This window comes from Bos taurus, chromosome 2, assembly GCF_002263795.3.
Source record: "Bos taurus isolate L1 Dominette 01449 registration number 42190680 breed Hereford chromosome 2, ARS-UCD2.0, whole genome shotgun sequence".
NCBI lineage: Eukaryota > Metazoa > Chordata > Mammalia > Artiodactyla > Bovidae > Bos > Bos taurus.
Window position 1 is genome coordinate 4710483 of NC_037329.1, and position 19780 is coordinate 4730262.

The 19780-nt window shown below is 37.9% G+C and overlaps 1 protein-coding gene across 10 annotated transcripts in view; it reads left to right on the forward strand.

Annotated features, from left to right (window-relative positions):
• Positions 1–19780, forward strand: part of WDR33 (WD repeat domain 33) — a 110578-nt gene that overhangs the window by 33485 nt on the left and 57313 nt on the right. For 9 of the 10 annotated variants that reach the window (XR_009491064.1, XR_009491066.1, NM_001206078.1 and 6 more), the window contains exons 2-6: positions 14172–14399; positions 15696–15764; positions 16336–16440; positions 18675–18770; positions 18901–19052. Coding sequence is in view for 8 of the 10 variants with exons in the window: in NM_001206078.1 (NP_001193007.1) it covers positions 14196–14399; positions 15696–15764; positions 16336–16440; positions 18675–18770; positions 18901–19052 (626 nt within the window). In the remaining 2 variants the exon portion in view is untranslated. Of the gene's footprint in view, positions 1–3258; positions 3422–14171; positions 14400–15695; positions 15765–16335; positions 16441–18674; positions 18771–18900; positions 19053–19780 lie in introns of all 10 variants that reach the window. The other variant, XM_005202212.5, reaches the window with a different exon arrangement.

Consider the following 19780-nt stretch of genomic DNA (forward strand, 5'->3'; position numbering starts at 1 on the left):
CATGGAACCATAAAAGACCCAGGATTGCCAAAGCAATCATGAGGGAAAAGAACCAAGCAGGAGAAATCACCCTCCAGACTTCAGACAATACTGTGAAGCTATAGTAATCAAAACAGCATGGTGCTGGCACAAAAGCATATATGGATCAATAGAACAGAATAGAGAGCCCAGAAACACCCCCCCACACCTACAGTCAGTTAATTTTTGACAAAGGAGGCAAGAATATACAATGGGGATGAGATAGTCTTTTCAGCAAATGGTGTTGGGAAGGTTGGACAGCTTCATGTAAATAAAGTTAGAACATATCCTCACATCACACACAATAATTTAAAATGGCTTAAAACTACATATAAGAGACTATACTATGAAACTCCTAGAAGAGAACATAGGCAAAACATTCATTGATGTAAATTGTACCAATATTTTCTTAGGTCAGTCACCCAAGGCAATAGAAATAAAAGCAAAAATTAACAAATGTGACCTATTCAAACTTACAGGTTTTTACATAGCAAAGAAAACCATAAACAAAAAGAAAAGACAGCCTAGGAAATGGAAGGAAATATTTATAAATGATGTGACCAACAAGGGATTAATTTGTAAAATAAAGTTATATTAAAAAACCCTATCAAAAAAATGGGCAGATCTAAATAGACGTTTCTTTGAAGAAAACATAGATGACCAATAAGATGTGAAAAGATGCTCAGCATTGCTAATTATTAGAGAAATGTAAATCAAAACCACAATGAGGTATCACCTCACACTGGTCAGAATGGCCTTCATTAAAAAATCTACTCAGAATTCTCCAACCCAGGCTTCAACAGTACATGAACTGTGAACTTCCAGGTGTTCAAGCTGGATTTAGAAAAGGCAGAAGAACCAGAGATCAAATTGCCATCATCCATGGATCATTGAAAAAGCAAGAGAGTTTCATAAAAACATCTGCTTCATTGACTACGCCAAAGCCTTTGACTGTGGGGATCACAACAAACTGTGGAAGATTCTTCAAGAGATGGGAATACCAGACCTCCTGACCTGCCTCCTGAGAAATCTGTATGCAGGTCAAGAAGCAGCAGTTAGAACTGAACATGGAAGAACAGACTGGTTCCAAATCGGGAAAGGAGTACGTCAAGGCTGTGTATTGTCATCCTGCTTATTTAACTTCTGTGCAGAGTACATCATGAGAAATGCTGGGCTGGAAGAAGCACAAGCTGGAACCAAGATTGCTGGGAGAAGTATCAATAACCTCAGATATGCAGATGACACCACCCTTATGGCAGAAAGCGAAGAACTAAAGAGCCTCTTGATGAAAGTGAAAGAGGAGAGTGAAAAAGTTGGCTTAAAGCTCAACATTCAGGGCATCTGGTCCCATCACTTGATGGCAAATAGATGGGGGAAACAGTGGCTGACTTTACTTTTGGGGGCTCCAAAATCACTGCAGATGGTTACTGCAGCTATGAAATTAAAAGACACTTGCTCCTTGGAAGGAAAGTTATGACCAACCTAGACAGCTTATTAAAAAGCAGAGACATTACTTTGCAAACAAAGGTCCATCTAGTCAAAGCTATGGTTTTTCCAGTAGTCATTGGATGTGAAAGTTGGACTCTAAAGAAAGCTGAGCACCAAAGAATTGATGCTTTTGAACTATGTTGTTGGAGAAGACTCCTGAGAGTCCCTTGGACAGCAAGGAGATCCAACCAGTCCATCCTAAAGAAGATCAGTCCTGAATATTCATTGGATGGACCGATGCTGAAGCTGATACTCCAATACTTTGGCCACCTGATGTGAAGAACTGACTCATTTGAAAAGACCCTGATGCTGGGCAAGATTGAAGGTGGGAGGAGAAGGGGACAACAGAGGATGAGGTGGTTGGATGGCATCACCAACTCAATGGACATGAATTTGAGTAAACTCCAGGAGTTGATCATGGACAGGGAAGCCTGGCGTGCTGCAGTCCATAGGGTCGCAAAGAGTCGGACACAACTGAGTGACTGAACTGAACAAATTTAAAAATGCTAGAGAGGGTGTGGGGAAAAGGGAACCCTCCTACACTGTTGGTGGGAATATAAACTAGTGCAGCTACTATGGGAAAATAGTATGGAGCTTCCTCAAAAAGCTAAAAATAGAGTTGCCATAGATCCAGCAATTCCACTCCTGGGCATATTATCTGGATAAAATGATAATTCAAAAAGTACCTGCACCCCCCTATGTTCATACATTACAGTAATCAAGACATGGAAACAACCTAAATGTCCATAGTCAGATGAATGCATAAAGAAGATTTGTTTGTATAGAGTGGAATGCTATTTATTCATAAAAAGGAATGTTGTTTGCAGCAATATGGATGGATCTAGAGATTATCATACCAAGTGAAGTTCAGTCAGAAGGAAAAAGACAAATACCATATGATATCTTCTGTGGAATCTAAATTATGACTCAACTTATCTATGAAACACTCACAGGCAGAGAGTACAGACGTGGCGGTTGCCGAGGGAGAGGGAGGGATGGAATGGGAATGTGGGGTTAGCAGATACAGACTATCGTATATAGACTGTATAAACAAGTTCCTGCTATATCACACAGTGAACTATATTCAATGTCTTGTGATAAGCTATAATGGAAAAGAATATTAAAAAGCATGTATATATGGGTATGTATAACTGAATCACTTTGCTGTATAGCAGAAATTAGCACAACATTGTAAATCAACTATAACTTTAAAAGGTGTATAGAGTATTAAATTTAAATGGAAAGGGTGACGAGCTATGGCATTCAGACTTCTTGAGTATGTGTTAAATATTTTTCTTGACAGTAAATGTAAGTAGACTGTTGCTTCAAGGAAAACAACTGTTAGTATTTGTTGCCAGTGATAAAAATTTAGTTTTCAAGCAAGAATTACAGTTTCGGAAAACTTGTGTCTATGAGGTTGACTTTCCCAGTAGTTAGTAGTTTTTATGATGAGGTCAGTGGTGATTTTAATAAAAATTACATATGTTTATAAGAAGTGTGACAGATGAAATACCTAATTTTGTGGAACCATTGCTTTCCAAGTGATCAGTACATCATGTTGTAAAATCACCCATGGTTTAAAGTTTCAAAGTGCAAAATAAACCAGTGTATTTTAACATAATAGTACAAAAAGCTTATTGATGTTGCACTACAGTTAATATTTAATAAACTATCACATCAAGTTTTGTTGGAATATCAAAAAGTACCTATAGTTTTCTTCCTGTTTCCTAATATATATTTCTGTGTGCCCAGACATTTTTCCTGTATTTTAAGTAACGTACTGTAACAGATTGAATACAGAAGCTGACAAGAGGACTTCTGTGGTGGTACGCTGGATGAGAGCCCACATGCCAGTTCAGGGGACACAGGTTTGCCTCCTGGCCCCGGGAATGTTCTGCACGCCACGAAGCAACGAGTAAGCTCGTGCGCCACAACCACAGACCCCATGCCCTAGAGCCTACACACCGCAGCTAGAGAAAGCCCTCCAAAAGCCCTCACAAAACCCAGTGCAGCCAAAAATAAAATAAAGAATTTTTTTTGAAAAGGTCCAACTTAAAAAAAAAAAAGACATGAGATTTCGCCTGTTTCAGTTAAGCTAGACATTAAAGAAATTTGCAGAAATGTAAAACACAATGTGATTCTCACTGGTTGTTTTTGGTGAAGGGAAAATAGTTATTATGAGCTTATCTTTGTTCTAAAATAGGTTAAATACTTTGAATTTTTCTAATTTTAAAATTTTAATTTCTTTAATTTCTAATATGGTAAGTATCTATAGCTATAAATACCACAATAAACAAAAATTGGGTGGAAAGGAAGCCTCAATTTTTAAGAGTAAATGAGCCCTGAAATAAGAATTTGCTACTGTAAAGAAACTCTTTGAGAGAATTCTGTGGCTGTCTGTTGGTTAGTATTTGGCATTTTCACTGCTGTGACCTGGATTTGATCTTGTTGGGAAACGAAGATCTCACAAGATGCTGAGTATGGCTTTTTAAAAAAAAGAGCAAGCAGCTGTTTTATAACTAGGCTATCCAAGTTATTTTGTTCTGTGGTTCCCAAACTTTGCCACACTAAAGTATCACCTAGAAGTTTTTAAAACTCTCAGCTGCCCAGTTCATATCCCATACTATGAAATCTGAATGACGTTGAGAGCCGTAAAGTCTAACCTTAGGAACTGCTGACTTCAGCTCATCCTTGAATGTTTGAATTCTTTGTCTTTAATTTAATTTGGGAGGTCACTTTATGGTTACCTTAGCTGAGGCATAGCTTTTGTTTACTTGTGCAAAGATGATTCACTAATCCAGTGAGAATTTGTTTAGTTTTTATTGATTTAAACAGTTAATAAATTAATGTATAATTCAGTTTTAAAAACTGTAATAACGGGAAAACCCTCTTTCTATGGTAATGACAAGCGGGGGGCGGGGGAAACACACCCAATAACCACTGACTTTATTTCCATTGAAAACAGTTGATGGTACAGGTTCCTTATCCCAGAATCACACTTTTGAAATACTAAGTTGTACTGTCTAATTAAGTAGACAGATTTGTGGTCATATGCATTACAGTTATTTTTAATATTTCTGTGCCTTTAAAATGGCACAGAAAACTGAATGTAAAAGCCCAAATACAGTATCAGGAAACATTCATTAAGCTGATCCAGTTCAATATCCACTAAAATGTCTCAGTTACCTTGTACCTAGGTACACAACCAAAGCTGCTTACCCCAAGTAAGTACAAAAAATGGTGTAGTTAAATCTGAGGCTGAAAGCAATGAAAGTCGGAAAACTCCTGCACTGAGGATTAACTGAAATTGATTTTTAATGTCATATTTAGTTATCAACAAGATACAGTCACGTGAAGTTTTTTTTTCTAATGGAGAGTTGATTTTATTTTTTTTCCCATTTTTAAATGTAAATATATTTTTAAAATGTTAACAGTGTTCTGTTGGTTTCTGCCATATGATGACGCAAATCAGCCATAATTGTACATACCTCTCCTCCTTCCCTAGCTTCCCTTCCTTCCCTTCATCCTATCCCTACAGGTCATCACAGAGCGCCAGACTGGGCTCTGTGCTACACAGCACGTTCTCATCAGCCATCCATTACACATCCATTACAGCTAATAGTGTGTATATGTTGATGTTACTTTCTCTTTTTGTCCCACTCTGTCCCTTCCCTACCGTGTCCACAAGTCCAGAATCATGTGAACTTTTATAAACTACTTACTTAAACAGTTTCCTTCCTGTTTGTTTTTCTGTGGAATGGTCTCAGTATAATGTCTCCTGACTTGTTCAGGATTCATATTTATCAGTGATTGGACATCCAAGAGAGAATACAATGTTCATTTTGTTATTGGTCTTTTTTTTTTTTTAACCACTCAGCGTAGAAAACTCCCAAGTTTTGTGACAGTTCAGTTCAGTTTAGTCGCTCAGTTTAGTTGCTCAGTCGTGTCCAACTCTCTGCGACCCCATGGACTGCAGCACGCCAGGCTTCCCTGTCTATCACCAACTCCGGGAGTTTACTCAAACTCATGCCTATTGAGTCAGTGATGCCATCCAACCATCTCATCCTCTTGTTGTCCCCTTCTTCTCCCGCCTTCAATCTTTCCCAGCATCAGGGTCTTTTCAGATGAGTCAGTTTTTCTCATCAGGTGGCCAGAGTATTGGAGTTTCAGCTTCAGCATTGGTCCTTCCAATGAATATTCAGGACTGATCTTCTTTAGGATGGACTGGTTGGATCTCCTTGCTGTCCAAGGGACTCTCAGGAGTCTTCTCCAACACCACGATTCAAAAGCATCAATTCTTCAGTGCTCAGCTTTCTTTATAGTCCAGCTCTCACATCCATACATGACTACTGGAAAAACCATAGCTTTGACTAGATGGACCTTTGTTTGCAAAGTAATATTTCTGCTTTTTAATAAGCTGTCTAGGTTGGTCATAACTTTTCTTCCAAGAAGCAAGCGTCTTTTAATTTCATGGCTGCAGTCACCATGTGCAGTGATTTTGGAGCCCCCAAAAGTAAAGTCAGCCACTGTTTGCCCCATCTATTTGCCATCAAGTGATGGGACCAGATGCCATGATCTTTGTTTTCTGAATGTTGAGCTTTAAGCCAACTTTTTCACTCTCCTCTTTCACTTTCATCAAGAGGCTCTTTAGTTCTTCGCTTTCTGCCATAAGGGTGGTGTCATCTGCATATCGGAAGCTATTGATATTTCTCCTGGCAAGCTTGATTCCAGCGTGTGCTGCCTCCAGCCCAGCATTTCTCATGATGTACTCTGCACAGAAGTTAAATAAGCAGGATGACAATACACAGCCTTGACGTACTCCTTTCCCGATTTGGAACCAGTCTGTTCTTCCATGTCCCGTTCTAACTGTTGCTTGTTGACCTGCATACAGATTTCTCAGGAGGCAGGTCAGGTGGTCTGGTATTCATTCCCATCTCTTGAAGAATTTTCCACAGTTTATTGTGATCCCCACAGTCAAAGGCTTTGGCATAGTTAATGAAGCAGATGTTTTTCTGAAACTCTTGCTTTTTCAATGATACAATGGATGTTGGCAATTTGATCTCTGATTCTTTTGCCTTTTCTAAATCCAGCTTGGACGTCTGGAAGTTCTTGGTTCACATACTGTTGAAGCCTGGCTTGGGGAATTTTGAGCACACTTTGCTAGCGTTTGAAATGAGTGCGGGTATGTGATAGTTTGAGCCTTCTTTGGCATTGCCTTTCTTTGGGGATGGAATGGCGGCTAGTCCTGTGTCTACTGCTGAGTTTTCCAAATTTGCTGGCATATCGAGTGCAGCACTTTCACAGCATCATCTTTCAGGATTTGAAATAGCTCAACTGGCATTCCATCACCTTGAGCGTTGTTCATAGTGATGCTTCCTAAGGCCCACTTGACCATCCATGTTGCTGCAAATGGCATTATTTCATTCTTTATAATGGCTGAGTAATACTCCATTGTCTACGTTTTCTATATGCCACATTTTCTTTATCCATTTCTCTGTTGGTGGACATTTAGGTTGCTACCACGTCTTGGCTATTGTAAACAGTGCTGTAATGAACATTGGGGTGCATATATCCTTTCAGATCATGTTTTTGTTTATACAGTTTTTATTTTTACATTTTTTATAGTTTTTATTACTTTAATCAGACAGTCTCAGTGAAATGAGTTATTGTTTCACACAATTCAGCATGAAACTTGTAGTGACTTCTTTAAGAAAAATATTTGTTTAGAGACTTGCTTGGCAGTCCAGTGGTTGAGACTTTGCCTTCCAGTGAAAGGGGCATGGTTCAATCACTGGTCAGGGAACTATGATCCTACATGCTGTGCAGTGTGGCCAAAAAAAGAGCATTTGTTTGTTTTCCCTATCTTCATTTGTAATCTTGGTAATATCAGATGACTAAGATTATAAAAGAGGTTATTTTGTAATAGTTGGGACAAGAAGCAGAATTAGAATGCTTGTATGGATTTGCATGCTCAAGCATCTGAGAACTAAGTCTGGGTATTCCAGTTTGTTCACAGACTAATCAGTACATTGGCTAAAGGAATAATATATTTCATACAAAATAGTATCTTTGAGCAAAAAGTATCTTTGGAGTTACTTACATTAAACTGTTGTCCAGGTTGAGAAAACAGATGGAGAGAAGTTGCATGACTTGCCTAATTTTGGAGAAAGCTGCTTGCTTTTGTGGATTCAGGAGTCTTTGTATTTGCCAAAAATAGGCGTGGGGACCAGACACCACAAAGTACGAAATCGGTTCTGTGAACTCAGAAGTGATACTCGTTGAGTCAGAACAATACGTTGTACCTGATGTAAGGTACAATAAAAAGTAGGCACTTGGTAAAATTGTGCCGGTTCCTTGCAATGTTGAAGGTTAGTGTGTATGAGAAAGACAATGAATTCAGTGTTTCAGGTGGAGTTTTTTTTTCCTTAGCAGTTTGGTTCTGTTGTTGGTATGTATTTAATAATCATACACAAATTTCTTGTTCTCATTCTACCTCAGTTTCTGTCTTGCCTACAGCCTCCTTCCCCCTACCCCAAGCTCCACCCCAGATATGAGATAAATACACTTTGGGGATGACCCTGACTACTAGTTTAAATTTGTCGTTTCTGTTAGTGTAGCTCAAAAGTGAATACTGCAATGAGTAGAAATTACAGTAATTATTTTTATGAAAAGTACAGCTCTTCTTTTTTTGTATTTGGTTATTTATAGGGTTTCTTAAATTACAGTCTACTGAGTGAAGCTTGGAAAGAATAATTTCAGTGATTTGATTGATGGTTCTTTCTATCTAGGCCACTCAGTTTTAACCTCATATATCAAGTTTTCTGCTGTTGAAATCAAAGAGACCTATTATATCATTATTGTAGACATCTTTTGGCAACCCATGTTGAAGGAGGATCAGGAGGTCTAGGTGCTTTGCTTTGCCTCTGTGTTAATCTGCTTGGGTTGCCAGGACAAAGTGCCATAGACAAGGTGGCTTAAACAGCAAACAATTTTCGCACAGTTTTGCAAATTAGAAGTCTAAGAGATGGTATGGGGAGGGAGGAGGGAGGAGGGTTCAGGATTGGGAACACATGTATACCTGTGGCGGATTCATTTTTATATTTGGCAAAACTAATACAATATTTTAAAGTTTAAAAATAAAATAATTACGAATAAGGAAAAAAATGTAAAAAAAAAAAAGTGAATTTAGAACTCCCCCCCAAAAAATAAAAATAAAAACAGAAAAAAAAAAAAAAAAAGATGTGAGCAGGGGATTAGTTTCTTCTGAGACCTCTCTTCCTGGCTTGTAGATGGCTGTTGTCTTCCCTTGTTTTCACATGGCTCTCCTTCTGTGCATGTCTGTGTCATAATCTCTTCTGATTAGGGTACTAGTCATAAGGGTCAGAGCTTTATCTCCACATACAGTCATATTCTGAGGTATTGGAGGTTAGGACTTCACATGGGAATTTGTGAAGGTAGCAGCTACTAAATGGCTTTGCTTTTGACTTTGGACAAGTTATAGCGGTTTGCACGAAGTGATGCTGACATGTGTTAAGACATTTATGAAGATTGATTACTGTATTGTCAGGAGGTTTGTTTATGTTTTATTTTAGGGCTGGATTTTGATTTGGAATATACTTTTTTTTTCCTCTTTTTCTTCATGCTGGACCTTTCTTTCTAAAATACAAGTGGTACTTGACCATCCACGGAAAAGTGAAAGGCCTTTTTTTTCTGAACAAGTTTTATCAACAGATCAGTAAGTGGAAATATATTTTCTCCCACCCTCTGTAAAGTCTTTTTGAAAGCTCTATATCTATTTGTCCATGGATTGGACACGACTGAGTGACTGAGCTGAACTGTGTTTAGTTTAGTCTTGTTTTTGACATACTTCGTGGCATGTGGGGTCTTAGTTCCCCAACAAAGTATGAAACCTGGGCGCCCTGAATTGGAAGCATGGATCTTAACCACTGGACTGCCAGGAAGTACCTGGCAGTGATGTCTTAAATGAAAGAGTAATTTTATTTTCTAGCTTTAACAAGTGAATTATTTAAAAGTGTTAGTAACAACATATTGATTGGTTTGCATTTGACTTCAGCATTGACTTCAAATATTTTCTCGTATTTGTACAGTAGATCCTAGGTTTGGCTCTTGATTAATGCTTTATATTCGTGTACCCATCACCCAACTTTAATAGCGTCAGCTTCCTGTAAATGTCTCATCTGTGGTGGTGGGTTAGTCACTAAGTCCCGTCTGACTCCTGTGACTCTATGGTCTGTAGCCTGCCAGTGTTTCCTTTACTCCATATGAAATTTTTTTCCAGTGGACTAAACCCCTATATTTTAAGTGAGGTAGAAGTCGTATAACATAAAACTCACTGTCTAACCATTTCAGTGTCTAATTCAGTACTAAGTGCATTCTCTGTTGTGCAGCTGCCACCTCTTCCTAGTTCCAGATACTTCCACCATCATCAGAGGAAGCTCCATCCCCATTCTCCCTTTGCCTGCCAACCACTAGTGCGCTTCTGCCACTGTGTATTGGCCTGTTCTGGATTTGAGTGCACGTGAAGGCGTATATTACGTGACCTTTTATCTTTGGCTTCTTTTGTTTACGTAGTGGTTTTGAGAGTCATCATGTAGCATATGTCAGCACTTCATTCCCTTGGTTTTTTGGCTGAATAATTAAGCCTCTTTTGATATGTATAAAAATCTTTATTCTCATTTGATATCAATAATAGAAACTAGAATATTAGGATAATTTTATTTTAATAAAATTAGAAATTTGATGATTATAAAGTGAAAAAATAGTAATTTAAAAGTATACTTACCAAAGCTGCATTCTTTTAGAATTATTGACAGAGGCATCGAAATTAAAGCCTTTATTTGAAGTCTGGATGCTGAAACTTAATTGGACTCATGAGATAGCTGAATAAACAGATTCCCTCACCAGCTTTATTGAGGCAGTTGTAGTCTGTTTAATTCATACGTGCACAGCTTGAAAAGAGAGACAGAATGTTTCTCATTGCACTGGTGTTGTTTTTAGTTGCTAAGTTGTGTCCGACTCTCTGTGACCCCATGTGTTATAGCGTGCCAGGCTCCTCTGTCTTTGGGATTTCTCAGGTAAGAATACTGGAGTGGGTTCCCATTTCCTTCTCCAGGGGATCTTCCCAATCCAGGGAATCCAACCCGCATCTCTTGCATTTAGAGGCGAATTCTTTACCATTGAGCCACCAGGGAAGCCCTGTCTCATCTCATTACAAATTAACATTTGTTAGGGTCTTCCGTAATTGTTCTAGAGTAGTGGAAATAATACTACATTCATGTCTTATTGTTTTGCTATGAACAAAGCTAGTGGAGATGCTGGAATTCCAGCTGAGCTGTTTAATTAAAATCCTCAAAGGTTATGCTGTTAAAGTGCTGTACTCAATATGCCAGCAAATTTGGAAAACTCAGCAGTGGCCACAGAACTGGAAAAGATGAGTTCGCATTTCAGTGCCAAAGAATGTTCAGACAACCATACAGTTGCACTCATTTCACATACTAGCAAGGTAATGCTCAAAATCCTTCAAGCTAGGCCTTAGCAGTACGTGAACCAAGAACTTCAAGGTGTGCAAACTGGGTTTAGAAAAGGCAGAGGAGCCAGAGTTCAAATTGCCTACATTCGTTGGATCATAGAGAAAGCAGGGGAATTCCAGAAAAATATCGACTTCTGCTTCATTAACCACACTAAAGCCTTTGACTTTGTGGAACACAAAAAACTATGGAAAATTCTCAAATAAATTGGAATACCGGACCACCATACCTATCTCCTGAGAAACCTATATGCCAGTCAAGAAGCAGCAGTTAAAACTGGACGTGGAACAATGAACTGGTTCAAAACTGGAAAGGAGTATGTGAAGGCTGTGTATTGTCACCCTGTTTATTTAATTTCTCTGCAGAGTACATCATGCAAAATGCCAGGCTGGATGAATTACAAGCTGAAATCAAGATTGCCAGGAGAAATATCAACAGCCTCAGATTTAGAGTGGTATTATCTGCATATCTGAGACTGTTGATATTTCTCCCTGCAACTCTAATGGCAGAAAATGAAGAGGAACTGAAGAGCCTCTTGATGAGGGTGAAAGACGAAAGAAAGAATGCAGGTTTAAAACTCAGCATTCAAAAAACTAAGATCGTGGCATCCAATCCCATCACTTCATGGCAGATAGAAGGGGGAAAGTGGAAGATTTTATTTTCTTGGGCTTGAAAAATCACTGTGGATGATGACTGCCTCAGTTAAATTAAAAGACGTTTGCTCTTTAGAAGGAAAGCTATGACAAACCTAGACAGCAAATTAAAAAGCAAAGGAATCACTCTGCTGACAAAAGTGTATATAGTCAAAGCTATAGTTTTTCCAGTAGTCATGTATGGATATGAGAGTTGGACCATAAAGAAGGCTGAGTGCTGAAGAATTGATGCTCTTGAACTGTGGAGCTGGAGAAGACTCTTGAGAGTCCTTTGGACTGACTGCAAGGAGATCTAACCGGTCAACCCTAAAAGAAATCAACCCTGATATTCTTTGGAAAGACTGATGCTGAAGCTCCAAAACTTCAAGAGCCAGCTCACTGGAAATGACCCTGATGCTGGGAAAGACTGAGGGCCGGAAGAGAAGGGGCAACAGAGGATAATCGGGTTGGATGGCATCACTGACTCAATGGACGAGTTTGAGCAAACTCTGGAATGTAGTGAAGGATAAGGAAGCCTCATGTGCTGCAGTCCATGGAGTTGAAAAGAGTTGGACATGACTTAGCAACTGAACAACACCAACCACAACAACATGTTTTATTTCTCAAATTAAAAAAAAATTAATTTCAAAAGTTTGTCTGTGCTGGGTCTTCATTTCGACACGTGGGCATATCTGGTTCCTGCACATGGGCTTGGTTGCCCCAAGACATGTGGGATCTTAGTTCCCCCACCAGGGAGTAAACCCAAGTCCCTTGCATTACTGGACCTCCAGGGAAGTTTCTGTTTATTTTTGGTATCATGGGAGTCAGGACTTAATCTCCCCACTCCCACCTTTCCTCCTCCATTTCCTTTCTGTTACCATCATCAGATGGTTTCAGGAGACAGTAAAGTGACAAGGATGTATTAAGTAGTACTGATTTTCATCCACAGGAAATCACAAATTTATTTTCAAGTCCTTAATTTAGTGTCTGGAATTAAGAAAGGCAAATGTAAGAATATAGAAAAATAATCATTGCTCTTTTTGAAACAAAAATGCAGAAATGCTAACACCCTTTATATATTTTTCATGATCTGATTTTTAAAATATGCTTGAAATGTGTTTTTAATTCATGCACATTTGTATTATTGGAATGTAAATTTAATTGGAGAGCACTCAAGTTGAAAAACTAAGCCCCTAACATTTTTTCTTCAGATGTTAGCCTAATATTGCCTGTATAGAAATGTAGATGTACATACTGAGAAATACATTTCTGTGGTTGTTACTTTGAGCCTGAAATTAGATAGACATACTTTTAGTATTCATTTGAAATAAGATAGTTTATTCTACTTTTTACACTCGTCCTAAGAAATTTAAGAGGATAGAAATGAAGCTGAAGGTTTTTTTAAAATAACTTGTATAAAATGAGGGTCTTACAATAAACTTAAAATGATCTGTTTTATTATCAAACATCTGATGAAAACTTCATTTTAAAAATGTGAACAGTTCTCAAGTGATTTTACCTTCCTTTCCCCTGCAGTTTAGCCACCCTACACGTACAAAATACACTTGCCCCAAGCTCTGAAAAACAGATGTTTCCTTCCACCAGGCTAAATTTTACAACAAATACTTACTAAATTATTTATTTATTCTTTTTTGGGGGCTGGTGTGCTGGATCTTCATTGCTCTGCATGTGCTGTCTCTAGTTGGGGCTGCTGCTGCTGCTAAGTCTCGTCAGTTGTGTCTGACTCTGCAACCCCATAGACGGCAGCCACCAGGCTCCCCTGTCCCTGGGATTCTCCAGGCAGGAACACTGGAGTGGGTTGCCGTTTCTTTCTCCAATGCATAAAAGTGAAAGTGAAGTCGCTCAGTCGTGTCCGACTCTTCACGACCCCATGGACTGCAGCCTACCAGGCTCCTCTGTCCATGGGATTTTCCAGGCAAGAGTAGTGGAGTGGGGTGCCATTGCCTTCTCCCTACTTGGGGCAGGCAGGGGCTATTCTAGTTGCCGTGCTCAGGCTTCTGATTGCAGTGACTTCTCATGGCAGAACACGGGCTCTAGGGGTGCACGGGTTTTAGTAATTTCAGCACATGGACTCAGTAGTTGCAGTCCTTGGACTCTGGAGCATGGGCTCAGTAGTTGTGGCTCACAGGCTTAGTTGTCCCATGGTATATGACATCTTCCTGGACCAGGGATTGAACCAGTGTGCCCTGCATTGCAAGTGGATTCTTAACCACTGGACCACCAGGGAAACCCCTACAACAAATACTTATTAGCACTTAATCTGTCAATTGACCTTTTTTCAAATTGTAACTGGTTTCTGCCATTAAGTCAAATTGTTCATTTTGTAAATAGGTTGACTAAAAGCTAGAAATGATGCATATTAGATAAAGGTACAGGAGTGTAAAAAAATGTTCATTTAAAAATGTTTTCTGGTAGTGTTACAGTGCTGACATATTTGTAGTGAAAGTACTTTTTCCTTTCCCAGGTGTCATAGAACGAAAACATCGCCATGGCTACAGAAATTGGTTCTCCTCCTCGGTTTTTCCATATGCCAAGGTTCCAACACCAGGCACCTCGACAACTGTTTTATAAGCGACCAGATTTTGCACAGCAGCAAGCAATGCAGCAGCTTACCTTTGATGGAAAACGAATGAGAAAAGCAGTAAACCGAAAAACCATAGACTATAATCCATCTGTAATTAAGTATTTGGAGGTAAGTTCAGTTAATGTGCTTTAGATGACCAAACTTCGGTTTTTTAAAAAGAAGAAAAGTTTTAAAATGTAGGGTAATGAGTATACCTGTGTTTTTTGCGTTAGGAGGATGAAATAACATTTCAAATGAGGCCAGTAACCTCAATTAAGTAGAGTACTGGGTGGGTTTTTTTTTCCCTTTGAATGCATGAATAATTTCAAAAAATTTTAAAGACACTAGTTTAAAAATACACTTTGTTCTAAAGGTTCACAACATATATCAGAAGAGAGTACTTTTGTTCCAGTTGTAAAGCACTCATTAAACTTGTATGTAAAATGTTAAGAGATTACCAACATAAGGATATTTGTACGAGAACATGTGTTCAGAGTAAGTGATGTGTGTGTCCAGTACGCTGGACTCTTCAAGGCCCTCAAGGAAAGGGCCTCTGTTTACTTAGAGGATTGAGCATGTGCTACAGTCTTGTCGGGTGAAACTCTAATACGGCTCTGATAGGGCGTGTGAAGGCAGAGTAGGGGTCTACCTAAGCCTGGGTCAGCTTGACAGATCTCCCCTGTGAGTTCTTTATTTATCTTAACCTTTTTTAAGTCTCTGATTTGCTTTTTATTACCATCTCCACTTTAATCGGGTTTTGGTCTGTTTTGCTTCCTATGAAGAAAATTTGTCTGCTTTTCATTGCTGCTGCTGTTAGGTCGCTTCAGTCGTGTCTTCTGTGGACTCTGTGCGACCCCATAGACGGCAGCCCACCAGGCTCCTCCGTCCATGGGATTTTCCAGGCAAAAGTACTGGAGTGGGGTGCCATTGCCTTCTCATTACCTGAGACAAATTGCTAAAAGACCTATATGCCTAATTTGTATGTTGCAGGGACTTAGCAGAAAAATATTCATTCAGAGGTAAAGGTAGATTAAGGCTTTTTCAGATGTTTCAGTTGAAAAACTAGACTAAGAGAGTTTGGGAGGAGTTAAGAAAACCAAGACCAGGATAAGAGGAATTGTTTTGTGCTGAGAAATGTGAAGGAATTGGGAATGTCTGTCTATGAGAATGTGTTGGGGTCACCAGCATCTTGGATGATTGGTTGGGCATAATATGAGCAAAGAGAGGAAATTCTAAACAATGTCAGTAGGAAAAGGGGGAAATCTCTTAAGATAAATACTATTATCTATGTTTTAGAACATAGTGAAAAAGTTTTATTCTTCTTTTTCCCCATTTGATGACAGCTTACATTCTGTAAATATTTACTTAAGCTTCAAGTTGAGTATAGACTATATATTGATTGATTGATTGATTGATTTTTAACAGAATAGAATATGGCAAAGAGACCAGAGAGATATGCGAGCAATTCAGCCTGATGCAGGTTATTATAATGATGTAAGTATAAGATATGTCATATTTGTTTAATAAAAACCTCTTTGCTTGGACCTAGGAACTATGAGATCTCTAATTTAAACATGGACTTTTCTTTTTACATTTTTTTTTTAATAATTAAAACATTCCTGAAAGGATAGTGTATCTGCATAAACCATGTTTTTTTTTTTAACCTGCATTTAAATTTTTCTTTTAATCTGATAATGGATGAACTTTTGATTTGGGTCTTAAAGCAATGTCCAGCAAAAGGTTGCACTGCCTAAGAGTCCTTATAAGAGAGAAGTTAATTTTAAACCTTGCTTGTTACGAATATGTTTAAGTGTGTTGACTTTGAGAAGTAATTTGGGAAATCTGGCCCTTGATTTTATTGTTTATTTAGTAATAAATAATAGGCATTTAACTTTCCTGTACTTTCATTTTCTTCATTTGATTACTATAGACTAATATATTACAGTACTGTCCTGTATGGTCCTGAATTTGTCTTTAAATGTTGAAATAATTACCTTACCATGTCCCTGGTTTATACCCTGTGCATGATCAGAAGCTCTTTAAATCTAATTCTCTTTTTTTGTAGCTGGTTCCACCTATTGGGATGTTGAATAATCCTATGAATGCAGTAACAACAAAGTTTGTTCGAACATCAACAAATAAAGTAAAATGTCCAGTATTTGTTGTCAGGGTAAGTATTCTGTTTGACACTTTTTGGAAAAATTAATTTTGAAAAATTAACCTGCAAATATATTTAATAGGACAAAGAAAATGAAGCAGTGTTTAAAATATATAAGTGGGATAAAAATCAGTGTATTGCTTTTATTTTTATTTTGGACTATCCAGTTTATCTATTATATCCACGTTTAGTAAGGTAGTACTTTTGGATTGCTTTTATGTTGCAATTTCTGTAGAATTCTCTCTGAGCTGGCCATGGATATATATTGCAGCAGGTGTCTGACTTGCTCTTGAATAGAAATGTTCTGTTGCAGTTTAGAGAACAGCATCTCAAGGTGAATCAAAACTCTTAGGGTTACTGGGAAGGGAAACACCCAAGAAGAGCTGAAGCCCAAAGGTAGACCATAGTTGTCATCAGTGAAGGTACATTGTGGGTACTCAATACATTTTCGCTAAAATTTTTAAAATATAATATTAAAATAAACAGTACGTTGACATGGTTCAGATTATTAAAATTTGAAGGATTTGTAATAAAGAAGTCTTCCCATCTCTGTGTCCCAGGCATCCAGCTAATATTCCTATAGATAATAGTATAATCTTTTTGTGTATGTGTTTTGCTAGTAAGAAAGTACTTGTTGGTTAGCAGTATATCAAGTCCAGAAACATAAGATAGTTAATAGTCAAAGTTGAGTGAATAAGAATTGAAAAAATAATGGGACAGAGGAAAGACATTTGTGGCAAATGAGCAAAATAAGCAGGTCTTCTTATTAGAGAGGTGTGATAGACAGCCCAGAGAACTCAGAGGGCTGAAAGAGATGCTGGCTTCAGCTCCATACAAATGTGACAGTCAGTCAGGCCTCCTCTTTGTTTCGGAGGCCTATTACAGTAGAAAACATTAGAAAAGGAACATTATTTGAATGGCTTTTGTGTTAGTAGAGCCAACCAATTTGTAGTGTAATTTTGTATGGCAGAGGATTTGGTGAAAGGAGTATGATGTGCAGCTAATTTTAATTTCTCGTTAGCATAACACAGAAAACCTTTTTGAGGTGAATAGAATCTGAGCATTCCATGTGCTGTATCTCGTTAGATGGGTAAATTGCTCATTTGGGAATCAAGCTATAAGGTCTTAGGAAATTTGCACATAGTGAAGACAAGTCCAGATTACAAGCGTTAAAGACATAAAGACTGTGGGTCCTGTGTCTACAGGGTGGTAGCCTGTAGTCTTTACAGAGTTGGGATCCATAGCAGATAGCAGAAACTAGGAAAGTAGAAGGGTTTTTTAAAATGATAGCAAAATCGTGATCTTCAGGTAAGCAGTAAAAGGCTGGCTTGTCATGTGTATCTGTGTAATTTACCAAATAAACTTGATTTCGTATGTCTCATCCTATAAGCACCCTTGTATTTTTCAGCCCTGTGTCACACTTTTTACAGGGGAATGTAGGATTGTTGTATTGATATTTCTTGTGTTTACATCTATGGAAAACGTGTGTAATCTGTCATAGAAACTTGAAAATAAAAGAAAAAGTACGTTGCGTTTTGAGTTGATAAGCATATGCCACAGATTCCTTCAGAATGCAGATTGTGACGTTGAAATACTGGGGTACTGTTAGTCATGCCTCTGTTGTATTGCTTTTTTTTTGTTTGATGCTAGATTAGCATGAGACTTGTCACTGCTTGATATTGTGAATGAAGAAGAACTTTATATGTATTGTACATTTAGTTTCCAGGAAAAGTTTGATAGCCTTGATTTCCTTAAATTGATATTTATTGTTATACTGTTTTGTTTTGTTATTTTCATAAAACACTGGTAACTTTTCTGCCCAAAGGTCCACTAGCAGCTGTAATAAACCAAATCTTTCACTCATTCAGTCTCTGAGTTTTTCTGGTGACTGACGATCTTATTTATTAGTATGATGATCTTCCATGTATTCTAGAAAAAGTAGATCTTCAGATATTCTGTTTTGAAATGCTCTTTAGGGTGCCTAGGTGTGTGTAACTTAACAGGTTATTGTAATGCACTTACTCTTTTTAATTTACTTAATGAGCCAAGTGCTAGAGTTTTCCTTGGACTGTGTTAATTTCTTTTCTGGCTAAGTATTTGCTTATAAATCTGAGCCATATTCTGAAGTGAAAGTATTGTCCACTTAATGTCAATTGTTGGATATTTTATAAAGACTTTCTGAGTGTTTTAACAATTAATTAAGGTTGTGGATTTGTGACCTTGTATAATGTCTTTTTCTTTCCCAGTGGACTCCAGAAGGAAGAAGGTTGGTCACTGGAGCTTCTAGTGGGGAGTTCACCTTGTGGAATGGACTCACTTTCAATTTTGAAACAATATTACAGGTAACAGTAATCATCAGATGGTAGCATCATTCTGTGTTACTGGCGTTTTAAAACTTATAATTGGACAGATCATTGCCTTCCATTGTATCGTCTTTGATATGATGTTTATAAATGTTTTGTGTTTTCACAGGCTCATGATAGCCCAGTGAGAGCCATGACTTGGTCACATAATGACATGTGGATGTTGACAGCAGATCACGGAGGATATGTGAAATATTGGCAGTCGAACATGAACAACGTCAAGATGTTCCAGGCACATAAGGAGGCGATTAGAGAGGCCAGGTTTATACACAATATACCATTTTCTGTAGTCCCTATTGTCATGGTTAAATTATTCTCTAAGTGTATTCTGGGTGCAGAGATGCATGGGTTCTGTCAGATTCTGGGAAACTTTTTGCACCCTATAAACACAATATTTTTCTTTGTTTTCACACATTCACCATTTTGCTGGCACTTTTCTGAAGTAGTGTTGTCCCGATATGAGCCTTTGCAATATGTTAGAGATGTATTGTCTGCCGCATTTTGCACTGGTTTTCTCTTTTCATTTATGGTTAATAATGTGTATACGTTATTCATTTTTATTACCTACTATGTAAGATAAGAATATTTAATTCCAAATAAAGAATTCAGTCTTTAATTATACAACTGAATAAAATCTAAAGCCTACAGAAAACACCTTCAGAGTTCTCACAAAATACAAGAAAAAAAAGGCTTAAGTGAAGACCTGGTTGGCTTGGTTATGCCACGACTTCAAAAGAAAAGTATAGTAGGGCTAAAAAGTCTCCAAGTAACTCTGGATGTGGCAAACATTAATGGATTAATGAGCGGGTTCTTTCAAGCTTTGGAGCTGTGAGCAGACCATTGTCAAGAAGACTGTAGGACTTTCCTTCTGATTCACTGTTGTTGACATCAGTAATGCAAATGTATGATAAGTGGGAGTTTAAAATATTTTCATTAAGTTGTATATTTTTACATATCAGTGAGATATGTATAGTAGAAATGGAAAAGAA